The 16870-nt window shown below is 36.5% G+C and overlaps 1 protein-coding gene across 2 annotated transcripts in view; it reads left to right on the top strand.

Moving 5' to 3' along the window:
- Positions 1 to 300: 300 nt before the first annotated feature.
- LOC129780554 (myosin-2 essential light chain) overlaps positions 301 to 16870 on the top strand; it is a 28310-nt gene continuing 11740 nt past the window's right edge. The window contains exons 1-2 of one of the 2 annotated variants that reach the window (XM_055788936.1): positions 301 to 455; positions 536 to 563. In XM_055788936.1, coding sequence (XP_055644911.1) covers positions 453 to 455; positions 536 to 563 — 31 coding nt within the window. In that variant the 5' untranslated portion in view covers positions 301 to 452. Of the gene's footprint in view, positions 456 to 535; positions 564 to 15717; positions 16257 to 16870 lie in introns of those variants that run through there. The other variant, XM_055788935.1, reaches the window with a different exon arrangement.

The following is a 16870-nucleotide window of genomic DNA, read 5'->3' as shown; positions in this document are numbered from 1 at the left end:
GTTTCAACATCGGCTCTATGTTCTATGTTGATGACGTTATACCTTCCTACACTACGGAGTTCTACGAAATCGACATAGCTAAGCATGACACACGTTGACAAAAAATAAATTGATTTTGATGATTCAATTAAATGAGTGATATTCAAAGGTACTCAAAACCCAAAACCCGCGATAATCTTCATTTTATCTATCCATTTCTATTAAATCCATGCATTTTTTCATTACTCCGATGGACCGGGCTCTCGTATGTTTGGTATCTGAAAGCTGTCATATGTTTTGGAACGTACGGAAATGGAACTTGACGAAAACCTCTCGATCCATTCATAGCTGTCATATTGCTCTAATTCGTGTGTGAATTATTCAGTTCGCTTCAATAAAATCAGTGGAATTATCCGCTTGCCTTTTGATATTTCAACGATTTTGTTTGATTACTACTGGATTTCATTATAAAAATGGTAAGCAGCTAACATTTAGTAATAGGCGTATATTACGTGCATTGCTCGTCTAACTCCATTCTCTTTGTTTCTTTTTCCAGACCAATTTCACTGAAGATCAGCTTGCTGGTAAGTTCACTAATTTAGTTTACTTCGTTACCTTATTGACCGCTAGAAACTAGGTATATGAAATGGAATGCTTGATAGTTCTCGGCATGAATGTATCCCCCTGTTCTTGTAAAGGTGAAATTGCCCTGGAACATCCTGTTTATGCAGCCGAATTCCAATATTATGACGTCACTCATAGCTGGTGAGTGTATACCGTGGAATACTGTGACTCAGTTTAGGTGTCAACAGCTGCCTGATTGACGCTGGAGCTGCACTCTATTACGGATGAAGTTCAATTTTGAAAAAAATTTAACTTATAACTTTGGTAATTTTCACAGCTATGCCGATAATGGGTTACGAAAGAGATATCATATACATTGGGTTCTTTGAAAAGTTCGTGACAAAAAATTAAAAAAAATGAATTATTGGGATAGTTCGCGTTCGCATTCTCTTTTTATATTCTTGAATAATTTTTATGTTTATTGAAAATAAATTTGAACCAAATATGCATTTTCGGCAAATTTCACAATTCCATCTACTTGCATTGTTTATTGGCAAAAAACTTCACTGATTTCAAATGATTTTTGCCAACTATTATGTCGACCAGATAAGCTCATTGGCTCTAATTTTAATCTCGATTATCTGAATCAGTTCAGTAATTCAAAAGTTATGGAAAAAGCTTTGGAAAATAGAGAAAAGTGATTTTTCGGGCCATCATCGGTTAATTTTGAAAAAATCATAACTCAAAAACGAAAAAAAAATCTCTAATTTTTGGATATTTTTGTAAAAAAATCTCAACTTTCAAGAAAAACATAAAAAACATAGGACCTTGGTTCCTAAACCATGTGAACTATAAAAAAAACAAATACAATCAATAATTACGAAAACAAAATCCATTTTGTTGCAGGTGTAATATTCTTCCAAAAAAGACTAGTTCATTGGATTCAATTTGATATGTCGATCTGAATCGGTCCAGTAGTTCAATAGTTAGGAATTTTTGAGAAAAAAAACATTTTGGGAAAAGGGAAACCCTTTATTTTTCGAGAGGCGAATGAACTGAAAAGTTTAAAGCCTTTTTAATCCAACATCATCATCATCATTTATTTTTCGGACCTCCCTAGAATGAAAATGTGCACCCCAAAGAAGAAATTGAAAATAATTAGGGTCTAATACTTTGCGGTAAGGAACAAAACTACCACTTTTCACGAAAATCTATATAGGTTTGGCATGGCATGGCTGACATAGGATGGATTATTGGAAGAGAAGATCACTCAGAAAACTCCTTAAACTACAGGGTCTTTCAGATTAATCGCTCAGGCAAAAAAAATCGAATAGCTCCTTATAAATTTTGTTTCGCTCCGTCGATGGTAACATTGCATTCCCCACTTCGGGACGATAATATTCGGCTACTCGTTCAGTCTGATCGGATGGTTTTCAGTGTGAAGATGTACAATTTACAAAGAACGTGTGTTTTTTAGTGAAATTATATTGCTCGAGGAACCGAAGTCTTAATGAAACTTTGTCCGCTTATGGTATGAATTTCAACATTTCTCGTCATCGATTACTTCCTCTGGGGGTACGTGAAGGACCGTTGCTATGTAAATAAGCCAAAAAATTTGAAGGAGCTTAAAGAAGAAATAACTCGAATTTTCAATAGCATCGAAGTCGTAATGTTAGAGTTGTGCATGAAGAATTTTGTTCACCGTTTAAAATGCGTTCTCGAAAAAAGGGGAGGTCACATCGAAAATGTCCTAAAATAAGCTTTATTTTCGTTTTTTAAAAATAAAAATCGGTTCACTTTTGTAGAAGTTATTAAAATATGTTGCGTGAGCGTTTAATCTGAAAGACCTTGTAATACCTATGGTTACTGCAATCTTGAGGCACTTCATCATCGTTTATCATGTATTATCTGTTTTCGTACAAATCAAAACTTTTCGCCTTCGTCAATAAGCGAAGTGATGTCCAGTGGTTTATTTTGAGAGGCCTATAAAGGTTCTAGCACCGTGATTAAAGTATTCGTTGATCTTTCTTTTCGACGGATATTTAATATACTCAATAACCAAATCTCGTTAGCCTAATTATTTTCCTTTTGTTCCAAGAACGTTTCAGTAAGACCTTTTCTCAAATAACAATTAACCACTGGGAAATAACTATAAAGGAACTCCGTTTAGAGTTCATTGTACAAATGCTTGCTTCTATGAATAACTGTAATATGCAAATTACTTCATGAGACTCGAACCTGGTAACTCTGTAACATCTGTTTTCGTCATGCCTTGGTTATCTAGACCACTGTTGATACAGAAAAATGAGATTAAAATAGTAGCATTTCATTCACCGTTTGCAGTCAATCTTCTAAATCTCAGTAAAATCCTATAGTATTACAGATATTAACGCCTTTGTCCTAATGCTTTTAGAATTTTTATGATAACTCTAAATGCGCATATATCGTATACACTCATACCTCGCTATACGGCCGCTCTTTATACGGCCTTTCGCTATAACGGCCCTCTTCAATTAAGACATGTTTTCGATTTACGGTCTAAAATGTTTCTCTATTACGGCAAAAAAAATGTTTTTGATATACAACCGATTCTTTATACGACTTTTCGCTTTGCGGTCAAGTTTCGTGGAACGTATCTAGGCCGTAAAGCGAGGGATGGGTGCATCGTATACTATTGTATGACATTGGAGATGCCGAATTATTGCCACATTAGGGCTATAAGTGAATGCTTATGCTTTCTTAGGTTATTACATAAATATTTTTGATGGAATGAAATACTACCCTTTTGCCTTTCAATTAGAATATTTAGAGAAAAAATTATTGCACAGCAAATTGATTGGCTGTTTTCGATATTTTAGTTTTGCATAGTTTATTAGAAAATTTGCTGTAATTTAGCAAATACTGCAGCAAGTGTTTATGTAAGCAGGTAAATTTTTAGTCTAATGTATCATATCATATCAGTTTCTAATAAACTATGCAAAACTGAATATTATGTATCCCTAAAAACTCAATGTAATTTCATATTGCTTTCGTTTTATTGTCGTTTTATTGTCTCGATTGATTGATTGATTGATTGAAGAAAACTTAAGGATCACTTCATCTCAAATCGTACTGGGAGTAAATAATAGTAGAAGGGTTTTTATTCATGCCTAGAGACAGACGGAAACTTGACGTAGGACTTTGAGGAGATTTTGTAACTGTTCAGAAATCCATAAATTTAACTCATTCAATACTCCAAATGGTGGCTCTAGAAAACCTAGCTCAAACGGATTGTCTGAGTCGTAGTGGCAGGAAAAAATCCGGAATCATTAATTATTCTGTCTATTCTAAATAGAAAACTGTTGAAAAAAATCAGATAGATATTCCAACATCAACACGAAACACTCGACATTCTCTGGTTTTCTTGTATAGATGATCAAAAAAGTACATACTTATTAATAAAACCGTCCCTACAGAAATATTAATCGTTCGGTAGCCTTCTTCTTTAGTTTATTTGATTTAGCTGAATACGAAAAGAATTCATCATCTTGTTGTGCATTCTAAAACTCAGGTTTCAATAGCCAGCTTGTCTCGACGATATTATCATTTTCACAAACATTGCCTGTGGAGACACGAAATAATTATATCGCCAGATGATGCAGATTAGATATCTTATAACCGTGAGTGTTGCTTTGTGAAATTTTGGTAGATTTTTTAGTGAACTGATCCCAACGGGTGCTGCTCATTTTTAGTGAAGGGAAAGGGGAGTAGACAATTTGGGGAAGTGTAGCTGATTAAATAAAACCATTAGTACTTTTTGGTAAGATATTCGAAACTTTCAGAAACAAAACTTCAATGATTATAGAGTGTCACCATTTTCCAGGTCATCTTCTCTCCTTTGATTCTGATAAGTGCATATCATCGGCAAATGTAGAATAATTCTAAGATTAAATAAAACTTTTTCTAATTTGTGTGTAATAATTTTTTTTTGTTAATTACTGAGGAAAGAAAAGGTGCTTCTTTTTTAAAAATCACAAATTGTGTGTAAAGATATATTGTTCATCCGATAATGCTGTACGTATTTATTTGACTCGTGTAATTTTTCATATTTTCTGTTGGGACTCAATCTGGATTCCATTGAATATCATATTTAACCTTCCTTTACTCGCGCATAGGTTTGTCGGGCCGAGAGTAAATGGGGTGGCTGAATTAAATGTTAATAGTCACTGAATAAAGTTGAAGAAAAAATAATTTTTGGATTTTTTTCATTCAATTATATCTTTTTCTTCAAATAAATACCAATAACGTCAGAAATACACAATAGCAATATTACAGAGACACACACAGTCTGTGAATATACGAGTTACGATGTTATGCGCGAGTATAGGAGAGTTAATAGTAGTTCAATCAGAGAAAAAATTCCCTTAACGACATTTTTAAATTTTCACACACATTCCGGTAATGGTTATCACCAGGGCACGGCATAGTCATAGCCAACTGAGGATAGTCGGCTTACTAACCGATTGACAATATCCGTAGTCAGTTAGTAATGAATTTTGGCTTCTTCACGCAGTTTCTCCGTCAAAACGACTGAACAGTCAGTCGGGCGTTTAGTCGCTATCTTCCTCTACCGACTCGACTATATCATTTCATTCTTCCCAGCCAAATTTTCCTCATTGCATTTTGAAGTGACTTCCCCCAAAACGAATTCTTTCCTCTATCTCTCTCCCAAGTATCTTTATGCATGCATCGATGTTCGCACCAAAATCGACCTGTTTCTGAAGCGGATGGTGACTGGCGATGAAAAGTAAGTCACTTACGACAACGTGAAGCGCAAACGGTCGAGGTCGAAGCCCGCTGAAGCGGCTCAGACGGTGGCCAAGCCCTCATTAACGGCCAGGAAGGTTCTGTTGTGTGTTTGGTGGGATTGTCAAGGAATAATCTATTAGGAGCTGCTTCCCTATGGCCAAACGCTCAATTCGGACCTGTACTGCCAACAACTGGACCGCTTGAAGGTAGCACTCATGAAGAAGAGGCCATCTTTGATAAACAGAGGCCGCATTGTCTTCCATCAGGACAACGCCAGGCCACACACTTCTTTGGTGACGCGCCAGAAGCTCCGGGTGCTCGGATGGGAGGTTCTTTTGCATCCGCCGTATAGTCCGGACCTTGCACTAAGTGACTACCACCTGTTTTTGTCCATGGCGAACGAGCATGGTAGTCAGAAGTTAGCCACAAAAGAGGCCTGTGAAAATTGGCTATCCGAGTTTTTTTGCCAATAAGGAAGCGAGCTTCTATAACAGGGGTATTATGAAGTTGGCATCTCGTTGGGAACAAGTCATCGAACAAAACGGCGCATATTTGACTTAAAACAGATGATTGTAACTAATTTTATGAACAAATGAAAATTAAAAAAAAATACCGCAGGACTTTTTTGACAGCCTAATATATATTTATACTTGATAAATGTCTAAGTTCGTTGGTTTCAGTTCACGATGGGTAGAAAATAAACCGTCCATTGATGGAGTAACTACTTTTTTGCATCAGGAGTCAAGTTTTCGTTCCTCTTTATATGGACGTACAATAAGATTGCATACGGGGGCACAGAATTAGCGTCAGGGGGAAATGGAAATGTGGATTGAAGTCAGTTGAATGAAGAGGCAGATTTGTATTCATTAGTCGAGTCAGTTAAAATAACCACTGACTGTACTAGTCCAGTCATCCTCGCTAGTCAACGCTAGTCAATTCGTTTTCTAGTCAAGTCATTTTTGTTGGCGGTGACTGCCGAAGCAGCTCTAGTCGAAGCGGAGCTACTGGGAATAGAGTCGGTTTTCATTTTTCACCGTCGAAAATTTCGGGCCCTGGTTATCACAATAACACGTACACGCAATGGATTGAAAGTAACGAAAAAACCTTTTTTTTTCAATGCTTTTCCACTAGAAAATTATTTGCCTATCCCATCTGATAAACAGAGAGTATATAAATATTACACATGAATCGAAAAAATACATTGAATTGAAAATTTAAAGCTTTTCCGAGAATCAAATTTAATGGCAATGATGAAACCAAACCAAATTCAAAAAAATAAGCATGCATCAACAAAATAAGTCACGTGTTACATGCATTTTGCTTGTGGCCTTGCATTTTTTTTTTTTTTTTTTTTATATCTGTATTATAGTGACTTTCAACTCATTTGGCTGGTTCGTCACTTTTTACTTCCATTTTTGGAAGAATGTCGGGAGTGAGAATTGAACTCGTGACCTTTAGCGTGAGAGGCATGGATACGGCCTTGCATTTTGTTTTATGGCTTTATTCATCTATTATATTCATCTGCTCTATGCCGAACTACCGTTAAAAAAAACGAATGTTCGTTCAATCTTTTTGGCAAACTATTTCTTTCGTACCGTTCATGAACGGTTTGCCTGTCTCTACCATTAAGGTTTAACCCCGAATTATATGCAACCATGTCGTTTGTTGCAGCACAAGCAGCGAGTAACATCTAAAAAACATACTCACTATTCGTTGAATTTTTAACTTAAATTCATTGAATTTTTAACTTTAACTATCTTCGCAGTTTGTGTTATAAAAAAAGCTGAATAAAATGCCTATCTAATGGTATATAGTATGTAACACATATATCGCAATAAAAATTTTGCGTAATATGCATTCGAAATCCCTTAATGTTTCCTCACATTTTTCGTAGAGTAACCCCCCTATACAGAGATAAAAAACGTAGTCCTACGTCAATACCAGTCATACTCATGGAATGAACGGCTGTGCCTTTTGGTTTCATGCGCTTGTGGGTATGTGGTTACAAGGAGTAATGGCAATCACGTACATTCCTTACAATTTATATACCCACAAACCAACGAAAGAGCAATTTTTCATTCAATCAAAATGTCTATGTAGCAAAAGATCGTACTGGATTTTTATAAGAAGCAAATGAACACGGAATAATGTGTTATTTGGTTGGTTGGAAAAAATATTGCCAAAATAGGCTTTAAAAATTAAAAAAAAACATTTTCCCGATGTTGTCCACTAAATACACACATATTAGGTTGAAAATATGTATTTATTTGTTCCAAAACTAGAAATCAAGCTTTGAAATGATGTATATTCCATCTCTAAGCGTTAATTTTCTCGAAGTTATAGCGTTTAAAAAAATGGAATACATAACTTTTACTTGGAGTATGAAATTTTGGCCGCACGTGGTAGTTCATATTATTATCAGCAGCCAATGTATCTTTATCATGAATGAGTCATCATATGATAACCCGATGTGTTGAACCACACCCTCATTTTTTTTCATATCAGTGGATGTATTGTAAAGTATCAATATCGGACATTCAAGATACTAACACTCCTCAGATTTCGTCGTCACAAAAGTAGATATATCTTGTGCAACTTTTTTACCAGAAAAAAAAACCCCGACTGCAATCGAAGCATATGCTGTTCGGGAAGGATTGGAGGGCAAGAGAGTTCGCGTTCCTCTATTTGGTATTAAATTGGAAGCGCAAAGGCAATCGAGGTCTGCGTGTCATCCTTATAAGGAATTACAACTCGCGCATTTAGCAGATTTCGCCTTTGCGGCGCGTTGACATACAAAAACAGAGACAGCCACAGCAGCAGCAGCAGCGAGCGAAACACAGTATGTGAAGGCCCTAAGGCCACGGGTCTATAAAATCAGCAGACCAGCCACGACTCGGATGAGGTTAATGGCGCTCCACTCACACCAAAATGTGGATAGTGGTGATATGTTTCGTGTGTTTACTTTCTTGGATTTTTTCACCCTTCTCACACCACCGCTTAAACCGGGCAATCATTCGGTTGTGGTATGGGACAGTCGAACGCTCAAGATATATTACTAAATATGGATATGTGGTTGATTTATGCGCTGGCTTTGACATGTTGTTTTGATGTCTTACAACCCTACCTTTTTTCGTTCATTTCTCAAATTCGCTCAAATTCGATGATTTCGCAAAACTTTTGCAATTTTTTTCTTGAGAGAGTGAAGATGAGTTGATGAATGATGAATTACTAGCTGACCCGGCAAACTTCGTCCCGCTCAAAATTTGTTTTTTGTTATCAATACCTTCAAACATTCACGTTTTCTTACTATGAGCAAGTTCATGGGTCCAATCGCAGAACTGTTCATTGATTGATCTTCTATTCGACCCCGTTGAATTTACCTTTTACTATAAAATTCCTAGTATTTTTAACCAAACTCATCATTATAATATCAGATTATTTTCAGACATAATTCTAGTTCAAGATTTTTCAACCACTTGCAAATAACATGTTTCTCCGTTACATGGAATAAATGTTTTATACAGAAAATATGATAGAAAAAAGACAGCCCTAAATCGGACAATTCCTTCCTCGAGTTCTGCTCTTATCAACACATCTGGCGATCCTTTTTTTGGTATAGATAGAAGAAGATATAGGAGTGCGTTTCATCACATTAAAATTCATTTCCAGTTTCGAACAAAGATCAATTTCGCTAGCGCAAACATCAAATGGACTAAAAGCACTATGTAATTGTAGAACATATGGGAATTTAATTTTCCGAATTTTCCCTTTTTCCTTCAGAGTTTTCCGAAAATTTTCAATTGCCATGTTTGGCTGGAATATTTTTGGTTGAAATATGTGTAATATTTTTATGGGACCCCCTCTTCATTTCAGAGGAGGGAGGGATGTCATACCATTACAGAAACATTTCTCATACCCAAAAACCCTCACATTCCAAATTGTGCTTGATTAGCTTTCGAGTTATGCAGAAATTTGTGTTTCATTTGTATGACAGCTTACCTTTAGAGAGGGGGGTGGAGAGTCTTATTATCATAGAAACATTTATTGCACCCTAAAACCTCAGTATGCCTAATTTGGTTCCATTTGCTTGATTAATTCTCGAGTAATGCAGAAATTTGTGTTTCATTTGTATGGCAGCGCCCCCTTAGAGAGGTGGGAGAGGTCTCAAACTATCACGAAAATCTTCCCCGGGCCGAAAAACTCCTACATACCAATTTTCATGTTGATCGGTTCAGTAGTTTATAAGAATCAGACAGACATATATATATATATATATATATATATATATATATATATATATATATATATATATATATATATATATATATATATATATATATATATATATATATATATATATATATATATATACTCTGACTTTAAGATATGTTATGTGAAAAAAAAACTCAGCTTTCAAAAAATATATGTAAAAAAAATATATCGCCCTCTATCTTTAATTGAGTAAACTATAAAAAAGAAAAACAATCAATAAATACAAAAACAAAATTATTTTTTTTCGAAAATGTAATATTTTTTTAAAGAAAACTCATCAAATCTCATAGGCCTTAATTTGATATGTAAATTAACTGAATCGGTTCAACAATTCAAAAGTTATTAATTTTTGTGATGGAAAAGGGTGAAAAAGTGATTTTTCGGGACATCGGTTAGTTTTGAAAAATAATAACTCAAAAACAAAAAAACGTCTCTCTGATTTTTGGATATGTTATGTAAAAAATTATAGGAGGTTGTGTCCAAGATACGACCGCATTGTTGACGTAGAACTACGCTGTTATTTTATATAAGTCGCTTGTTTATACCTTCGGATATTATTCTATAATGCTGTGAAATTTTAGAAACAACTGCTTAGTAGAATAATCTCTGAAATGATTTTTTCATTGTAGAATCAGTTGACGATAATTGATCGATGATTCATTCTTGCCCTCGCAAAACAATCGTATGTCGCAATTTATTTCATGTCAATGCATTGAAAATTTACCTCGAAGGCTATTCCGGTGGTCTTTTTCGAAATTGACATAGACTCGGCTACAGTCGATTATATACATGTTGAACCAGCACCATTATTCCATATCTCATAACTACATCAATATATCTTTGGCACCGCATGTAAACAACAACAATGACAACACTACTAGCAATAAAAACATTTCTCATCATTTTGCGCTATTCTCAAAAGAAACGCTTCTGTTAATATTACTGGCCTCGAAAAGAGTTGCATACATTACTTTCTCATGCTCGAGAGAAGCGCAGCTGTCACCCTTAGTGGAGGAAGTTTTGCTACTGGCAAGCAAAACCTAATCACATACAAAATTCCAGAACATTTACTTTCTTGATGACTAAACAAGAGAAATAAACTCTTTCTGTTAATAACAACCTCGAAAACAGTAGCAATACTTCATTATGATCAATATTAGCGCAAATGCAATCCTAGTTGAAGGCAGTTAACGTCTTAACGTCTGCTTCGCCATAACGTCAGTTTAATGCATTGATGCATTCTCAAAAGCCCTTTTGAAGACGGAAAATAAACAATGTTAACTGCTTGGAAAAAGACTGAATTATGCCACACAGCTTGTACTCTGCTGTAACACCCATCGATGCGAATTCGCTGATGAGTTTGTCAAGAGCCACCGCCTTCACCACCAGCGGGGGGAGCTTGATTTGGGTTGCTGCCTGGGCGTTTACATTTTGGACCGACGCGCCGAAATCGCCTACTTCGCTGTTGTTCGATGCGGTGTCACATTCGCGAAGGCTCGGTTCAGTGCGAGCACTTTTCACTGCACCAACACCGCGTGCATCATTAGATGACGCTTACCTCGAAATTTTATTGCCCCTGGCAATGCGTTCGGTTTTTGCAGGGTTCGAGTCTGCCTTCCTCTTCTTCTTGCTCATCGCACACTACGCGAATCATCCAATTTATGACGCGGAAAGAAGAACACACGATACGAATAACGCGAAAAACGAACAGAAAAATCAAACGACTATTTCCAAGTTGGATTACCACTGGTGGGGTCCAATCTTAGATCGAAGCGCAGCGAAAGCAAAGTGAACTGGATTACTCAACAGTCCGATGCCGAATGAAAGTTTGCCTCAGTGAGATCCACTGTTTATACTCTAGGCAAGTATTCCCCTTCATTCTTCTTCTTTTCCTTTGTTCACGGAGACTTTAAATCCTACGATTTCCCCTCCGTTGGTCGTCGATAAGTTGCTCGTTATTGATAGCTCTGTTCGGGAAAGCACTCAAATGGACAGAACAAATGTATGGGAAAATAGAAACACTTAAAGTTTTCATGAATTTTAACCATTTACTAACCAGGGGATTCTAATGTATGGCATATTAAACAAATCTTACGGATTTTCCGATTCGTTTAGTATGTAAATCGCCAAAATCCGTTCGCGGCGAAAATAGTTATTAACGTTAACTTTATTTCATAAAAACGTGACCTGTTTTCTGATTTGACACCCTTAATGAAAGACGTAGTTCTACGTCAAAAAACCTCAGTTTTGAAGAAAAAATATAAAAAATATAGCGCTCTCTAGTCGAAGCCGTGAACACAAAAAAAAACAAATGCAATCAATAATTACAAAATTGAAATCCAAAATTTTTGCAAGTGTAATATATTTTTCAAGAAGGACTAACTAATTGGCTTTAATTTGATATGTCGATCATCTAAATAGGTAGTCCAGTAGTTCAAAAATTATGAATTGTTTTAAAAAAGTCATTTTTGGAAAAAGGGGAAAAAGTTTATTTTTTGGATAACCCTAAAATGAAAATGGACACCCTAATAAAAAAAATACAGGTCAAATGTTTTGCGATAAAGAACAAATCTACCACTTTTCACGAAAATATGAGAACCACTATATCGGTTTGACATGGAATAGCTGTATAATAATTTTTCTTTGCGCTCGGTCGTTTTTCCGTCTGAAAAATCGATTTTTGAGAAATTTTTTTCCATATAACTATAAATCTCGACGTGTCGTGCATTTTCAAGACATTTGGCATCAATATACACTCGACAAAAAAATTAGAGTAACAGAGTGCGCAGTCGGAAATTTTAACTGTGTTTTGACATGCTGTAACTCCGTGAAAAATCAACGCATATCGATGGGATGTGCATCATTTTGAAGCTGAACTTCCCACACAGGGATAATTCGGTTTGAATGAAAAAATTACCCCTTTGTCTTCGGAGATGAATAATTCAATAAACAACCATCGCACCGCAAATCGAAAGGCAGTTTTGAAAACTCCAATAAATTCTGCACAAGGATAATTTGTTACTTTGACGAAAAAAAAATTATTTAAATTTTTTGCATATATTTGAAAAAAGTGCCAAAAACCGGATTTTTATATTGCTATACAAAATCTACTGTAATTCTGCATATATCGCAGTAAATTCTAATATTTGCAGGCACATTTTTAGCCAAATGTATTCCCTAAACATCTGTGAACATTCCATATTGATACGCTCAGCCGTGTTTTCCAGAATATTTTTCAAAATTTGGAGTAAATTAGAGGAGCATTTTATCGCTAATCGTATCCGAGGTAAAAAATCCTACGCTGCTCTCAGAAAATCGATTCGTAACTTCAAAATTTTTTTTTTAAATTTTTTTTTCATTAAAGTAACTAATTATCCTTGTGCAGAATTTATTGGAGTTTTCAAAACTGCCTTTCGATTTGCGGTGTGATGGTTGTTTCTTGAATTATTCATCATCTAAGACGAAAGGGTAATTTTTCATTCAAACCGGAATATATCTCTGTGTGGGAAGGTCCTATAGGAACGTTCTTGGAACCATATTAAAGCTGGTTGATGAAGTTAATTGGATTTGCTATTGAGTTGGTTAGCAAAAAATTGTGTTAATCCAGAATATTCTTGAAAAAACAAAGAAAAATCTATTTTTAATTTCTTCGTGATATTGTTGCTCACTACACCTACACACACCAAGATAAAAATATGTACGTAAAATATTCTAATACCAAATTTTTTTACGAGACGTGCGGACGACATAGTTTTAATAAATACTTGTATAAAGGGTGTGTCACATCAAATTGCATCACGGAAAAAACGCTGTAGAAATTTGCCCAGTAGACCGATCCTTTTGAAAATTTTAGACAGTAAAATAAAAACTATTAAACAACTTTTGGCATTTTCTTTTTATTCATACTTCGAGCCCAAGCCCGTATGCTCGCACCTTCCTCTTTACCCCGTCCATAAGGTTCTGTACAACGTCAGGATGTAGTTTTTTTTGAACAGAAATCCATTTTCTCTTGAAGTCCGCCTCCGATTTGACAACTTTTGGGTTCTTCCGGAGGGCCTGCTTCATAATCGCCCAATATTTCTCTATTGGGCGAAGCTCCGGCGCGTTGGGCGGGTTCATTTCCTTTGGCACGAAGGTGACCCCGTTGGCTTCGTACCACTCCAACACGTCCTTTGAATAGTGGCACGAAGCGAGATCCGACCAGAAGATGGTCGGGCCCTCGTGCTGCTTCAATAGTGGTGGTAAGCGCTTCTGTAGGCACTCCTTAAGGTAAACCTGCCCATTTACTGTGCCAAATAAAATTATTTTTTTCACGAAGGGGGCGCTCCGCTTTCCGCAAGAGCAGATCGCTTGCCACACCATGTACTTTTTGGCAAACTTGGATAGTTTCTGCTTGCGAATCTCTTCCGGAACGCTGAATTTGTCCTCTGCGGAGAAGAACAACAGGCCCGGCAGCTGACGAAAGTCCGCTTTGACGTAGGTTTCGTCGTCCATTACCAGGCAATGCGGCTTCGTCAGCATTTCGGTGTACAGCTTCCGGGCTCGCGTCTTCCCCACCATGTTTTGCCTTTCGTCGCGGTTAGGAGCCTTCTGAACCTTGTATGTACGCAGGCCCTCCCGCTGCTTGGTCCACTGGACGAATGAACTTGACAAATTCAGCTTATTGACGACATCCCGGATCGAACTTCTCGGATCACGTCTAAACTGCTTAACTACGCGCTTGTGATCTTTTTCACTGACGGAGCATCCATTTTTGCCGTTCTTCACCTTCCGGTCGATGGTTAGGTTCCCGAAGTATCGTTTTAGTACTCTGCTGACCGTGGATTGGACGATTCCCAGCATCTTACCGATGTCCCGATGTGACAACTCCGGATTCTCGAAATGAGTGCGTAGTGGATTAATTCACGACGTTCTTTTTCGTTCGACGACATTTTTCCAAATTTACGAAAAATTGACAGTGAAGCATGGCCAACGTGATCTATACACTCTTATCTGATTATAAGCGGAAGCTGAAGATATAATTCCTAAAAATTAAATTTCTACAGCGTTTTTTTCCGTGATGCAATTTGATGTGACACACCCTTTATTATATTGAGTTATCAACTGACCCTGCCACTCATCCATGGAAGCCTATTAGATAATGTCGATAATGATAATGTTATATCGCTTTTTGTAAGGAACGAAATCAGTCTCGAGTAGTTTGACCTTTTCTACAAGAAACTAAACCGATTATTGTTCTATCAGTATACTGTTGAAGACACACTTCATTTATATTGAATGTCAGATCAACATCCATTTTATGGTATTTATAAGTTTTGCAACATTGTGTTTTCACTTGGTGTCGGTGTACTCGAGCGTCCCTGCCACACCTCTGGTTTATTTTTGAGTACACGCAAGTTTATTGCAACAATGTAGTTGTCCATTTTTTCTTCGTAATTATCCGTAATTAACTAGGTTTACTTGAAACTTTTCAGACGAATTATCTGCCAAACCATTGTTTATTCCCGCGTTAGAACTTATTCTTTCAACTGACTTCAATTGTAATGCTTTTGATTTTTATGATCTCAGTCATAGTTTCGAATGTTTTGGTCATAAACCCCTGGAGCAAGGATAAGACGAGTTCCAAAAGTGATCTGATCATTAGCATTGGAAGAGAAACTTCCATGGTGTGGTTGTGGTACTTGGCAGTACCACCGAAGTGTTGGAAACCATGCAATTATATACACGAGAATGTTTGCGCTCTTGCAACCTGTCCTGTTCACCCCTTTTTTGGTTATAATGCCAGCTGTCCAAGTGCTTTCTGTTCAGTACCGTATGGGACCAATTGTTGACCACCTTACACTACGTACAGCAACTTTTTTTCACAACCGCAATGCACACCTTTTGTATTTATGGTATATTCCAATAAGTTTCACCGTAGGATACGTTGAACCTAACAGGACAGGTTAGATAAAAACTTGATCCGCTGAAATTATACGGTGACCTCGGTAGCTGCATCGATTGCAGCACACAAAACATCCGAATATAATTTAATGAAATTATCTTCTCTTGGGTAACGCAGATCGAGAGATCGAGTGCTGCGACAGTTGTGCTGAATTTGTACAGGTTCAGTAACGATTGTACGTTGAAGGTGCACGCACGCGTATGAACCCTTCACTTGGTCACTCGCAGAACGGCTGGACATTCAAACAATAACACTGTGCGAACGGTATTATACGCACGGTGTGAAAATAAAAGCATCGGTTCTACGTCACTGTCGTAAACTCCGGACGACCTTCAATAATTTACGATATCCGCTAGAGTGTAAGCTAAACGATTGGATTTCGTGGCTCTATTACATTACATGTGATCTTGTGATAGACAGTTTCCCGCGGAAATCGTCCGTACTCTGCTCGATTCATGGTTGGTGCATCAATCGAGGAATAAAGTGGATTATTTTACATCTGTTCACCGCTCCAGTTGAAGTGCACATAACTGTGTCTGTTGTTCGGATCTGTTTACGTTTTGCTGCGTCCAGTTTTCAACCGTTAGTGACATTTTGTGATCTGTTTGTTATTGTGTGACTGCATTATCTAATAGGGGAGAGATTGCACAGTTGGGCGCTATGTACATGTATGAACCACCAAAGAAAAACAGCTTCACTTCCGTCGAAGGTAAGATTTTTTATCCGTTAGTTAATTTCTGAATGCTCGGTTAGACGGTAAGATCTTGTGCTTGTCTCATGGATGATCGACAGAAGGGGAAATGGACGGAATTTGGACCCCCTTAGCAAATCGCCTAATATATATATATATATATATATATATATATATATATATATATATATATATATATATATATATATATATATATATATATATATATATATATATATATATATATATATATATATTTATATAGATATAGAATTAGCTTGTAGAATTAATTTCGGAAAAATAAGAGAGTCGAGAGTTGCACGTAGTGATCCCCGATTTTTGAAATTAATCGTTCATCAGCTAATCGAATAGTTTTCAGCAGTTTGTTATTCGATACGATTAATCGGCCCAAATAATCGATTAATCGATTAATCGCCACAATGAGAGAAATAATTAGTTAGATTAATATTTCTCATTTGCTAGAAAGCCATATGGAATCAAAAAAGTGTTCATTCCGCCTGAAAATCAATTATCTTTTACTCACCCCCAAAGGCGTAAACGAAGCTCAAATCACGTTGACGGCATTGAGCTTTGTTTACGAACTTAGGGGAGCGTCAAAGATAATGATTTGT

This window comes from Toxorhynchites rutilus, chromosome 3 (assembly GCF_029784135.1).
Source record: "Toxorhynchites rutilus septentrionalis strain SRP chromosome 3, ASM2978413v1, whole genome shotgun sequence".
Classification (NCBI taxonomy): domain Eukaryota; kingdom Metazoa; phylum Arthropoda; class Insecta; order Diptera; family Culicidae; genus Toxorhynchites; species Toxorhynchites rutilus.
Note: the sequence above shows the minus strand (reverse complement) of the source record. Positions and strands in the feature narration are given on the sequence as shown.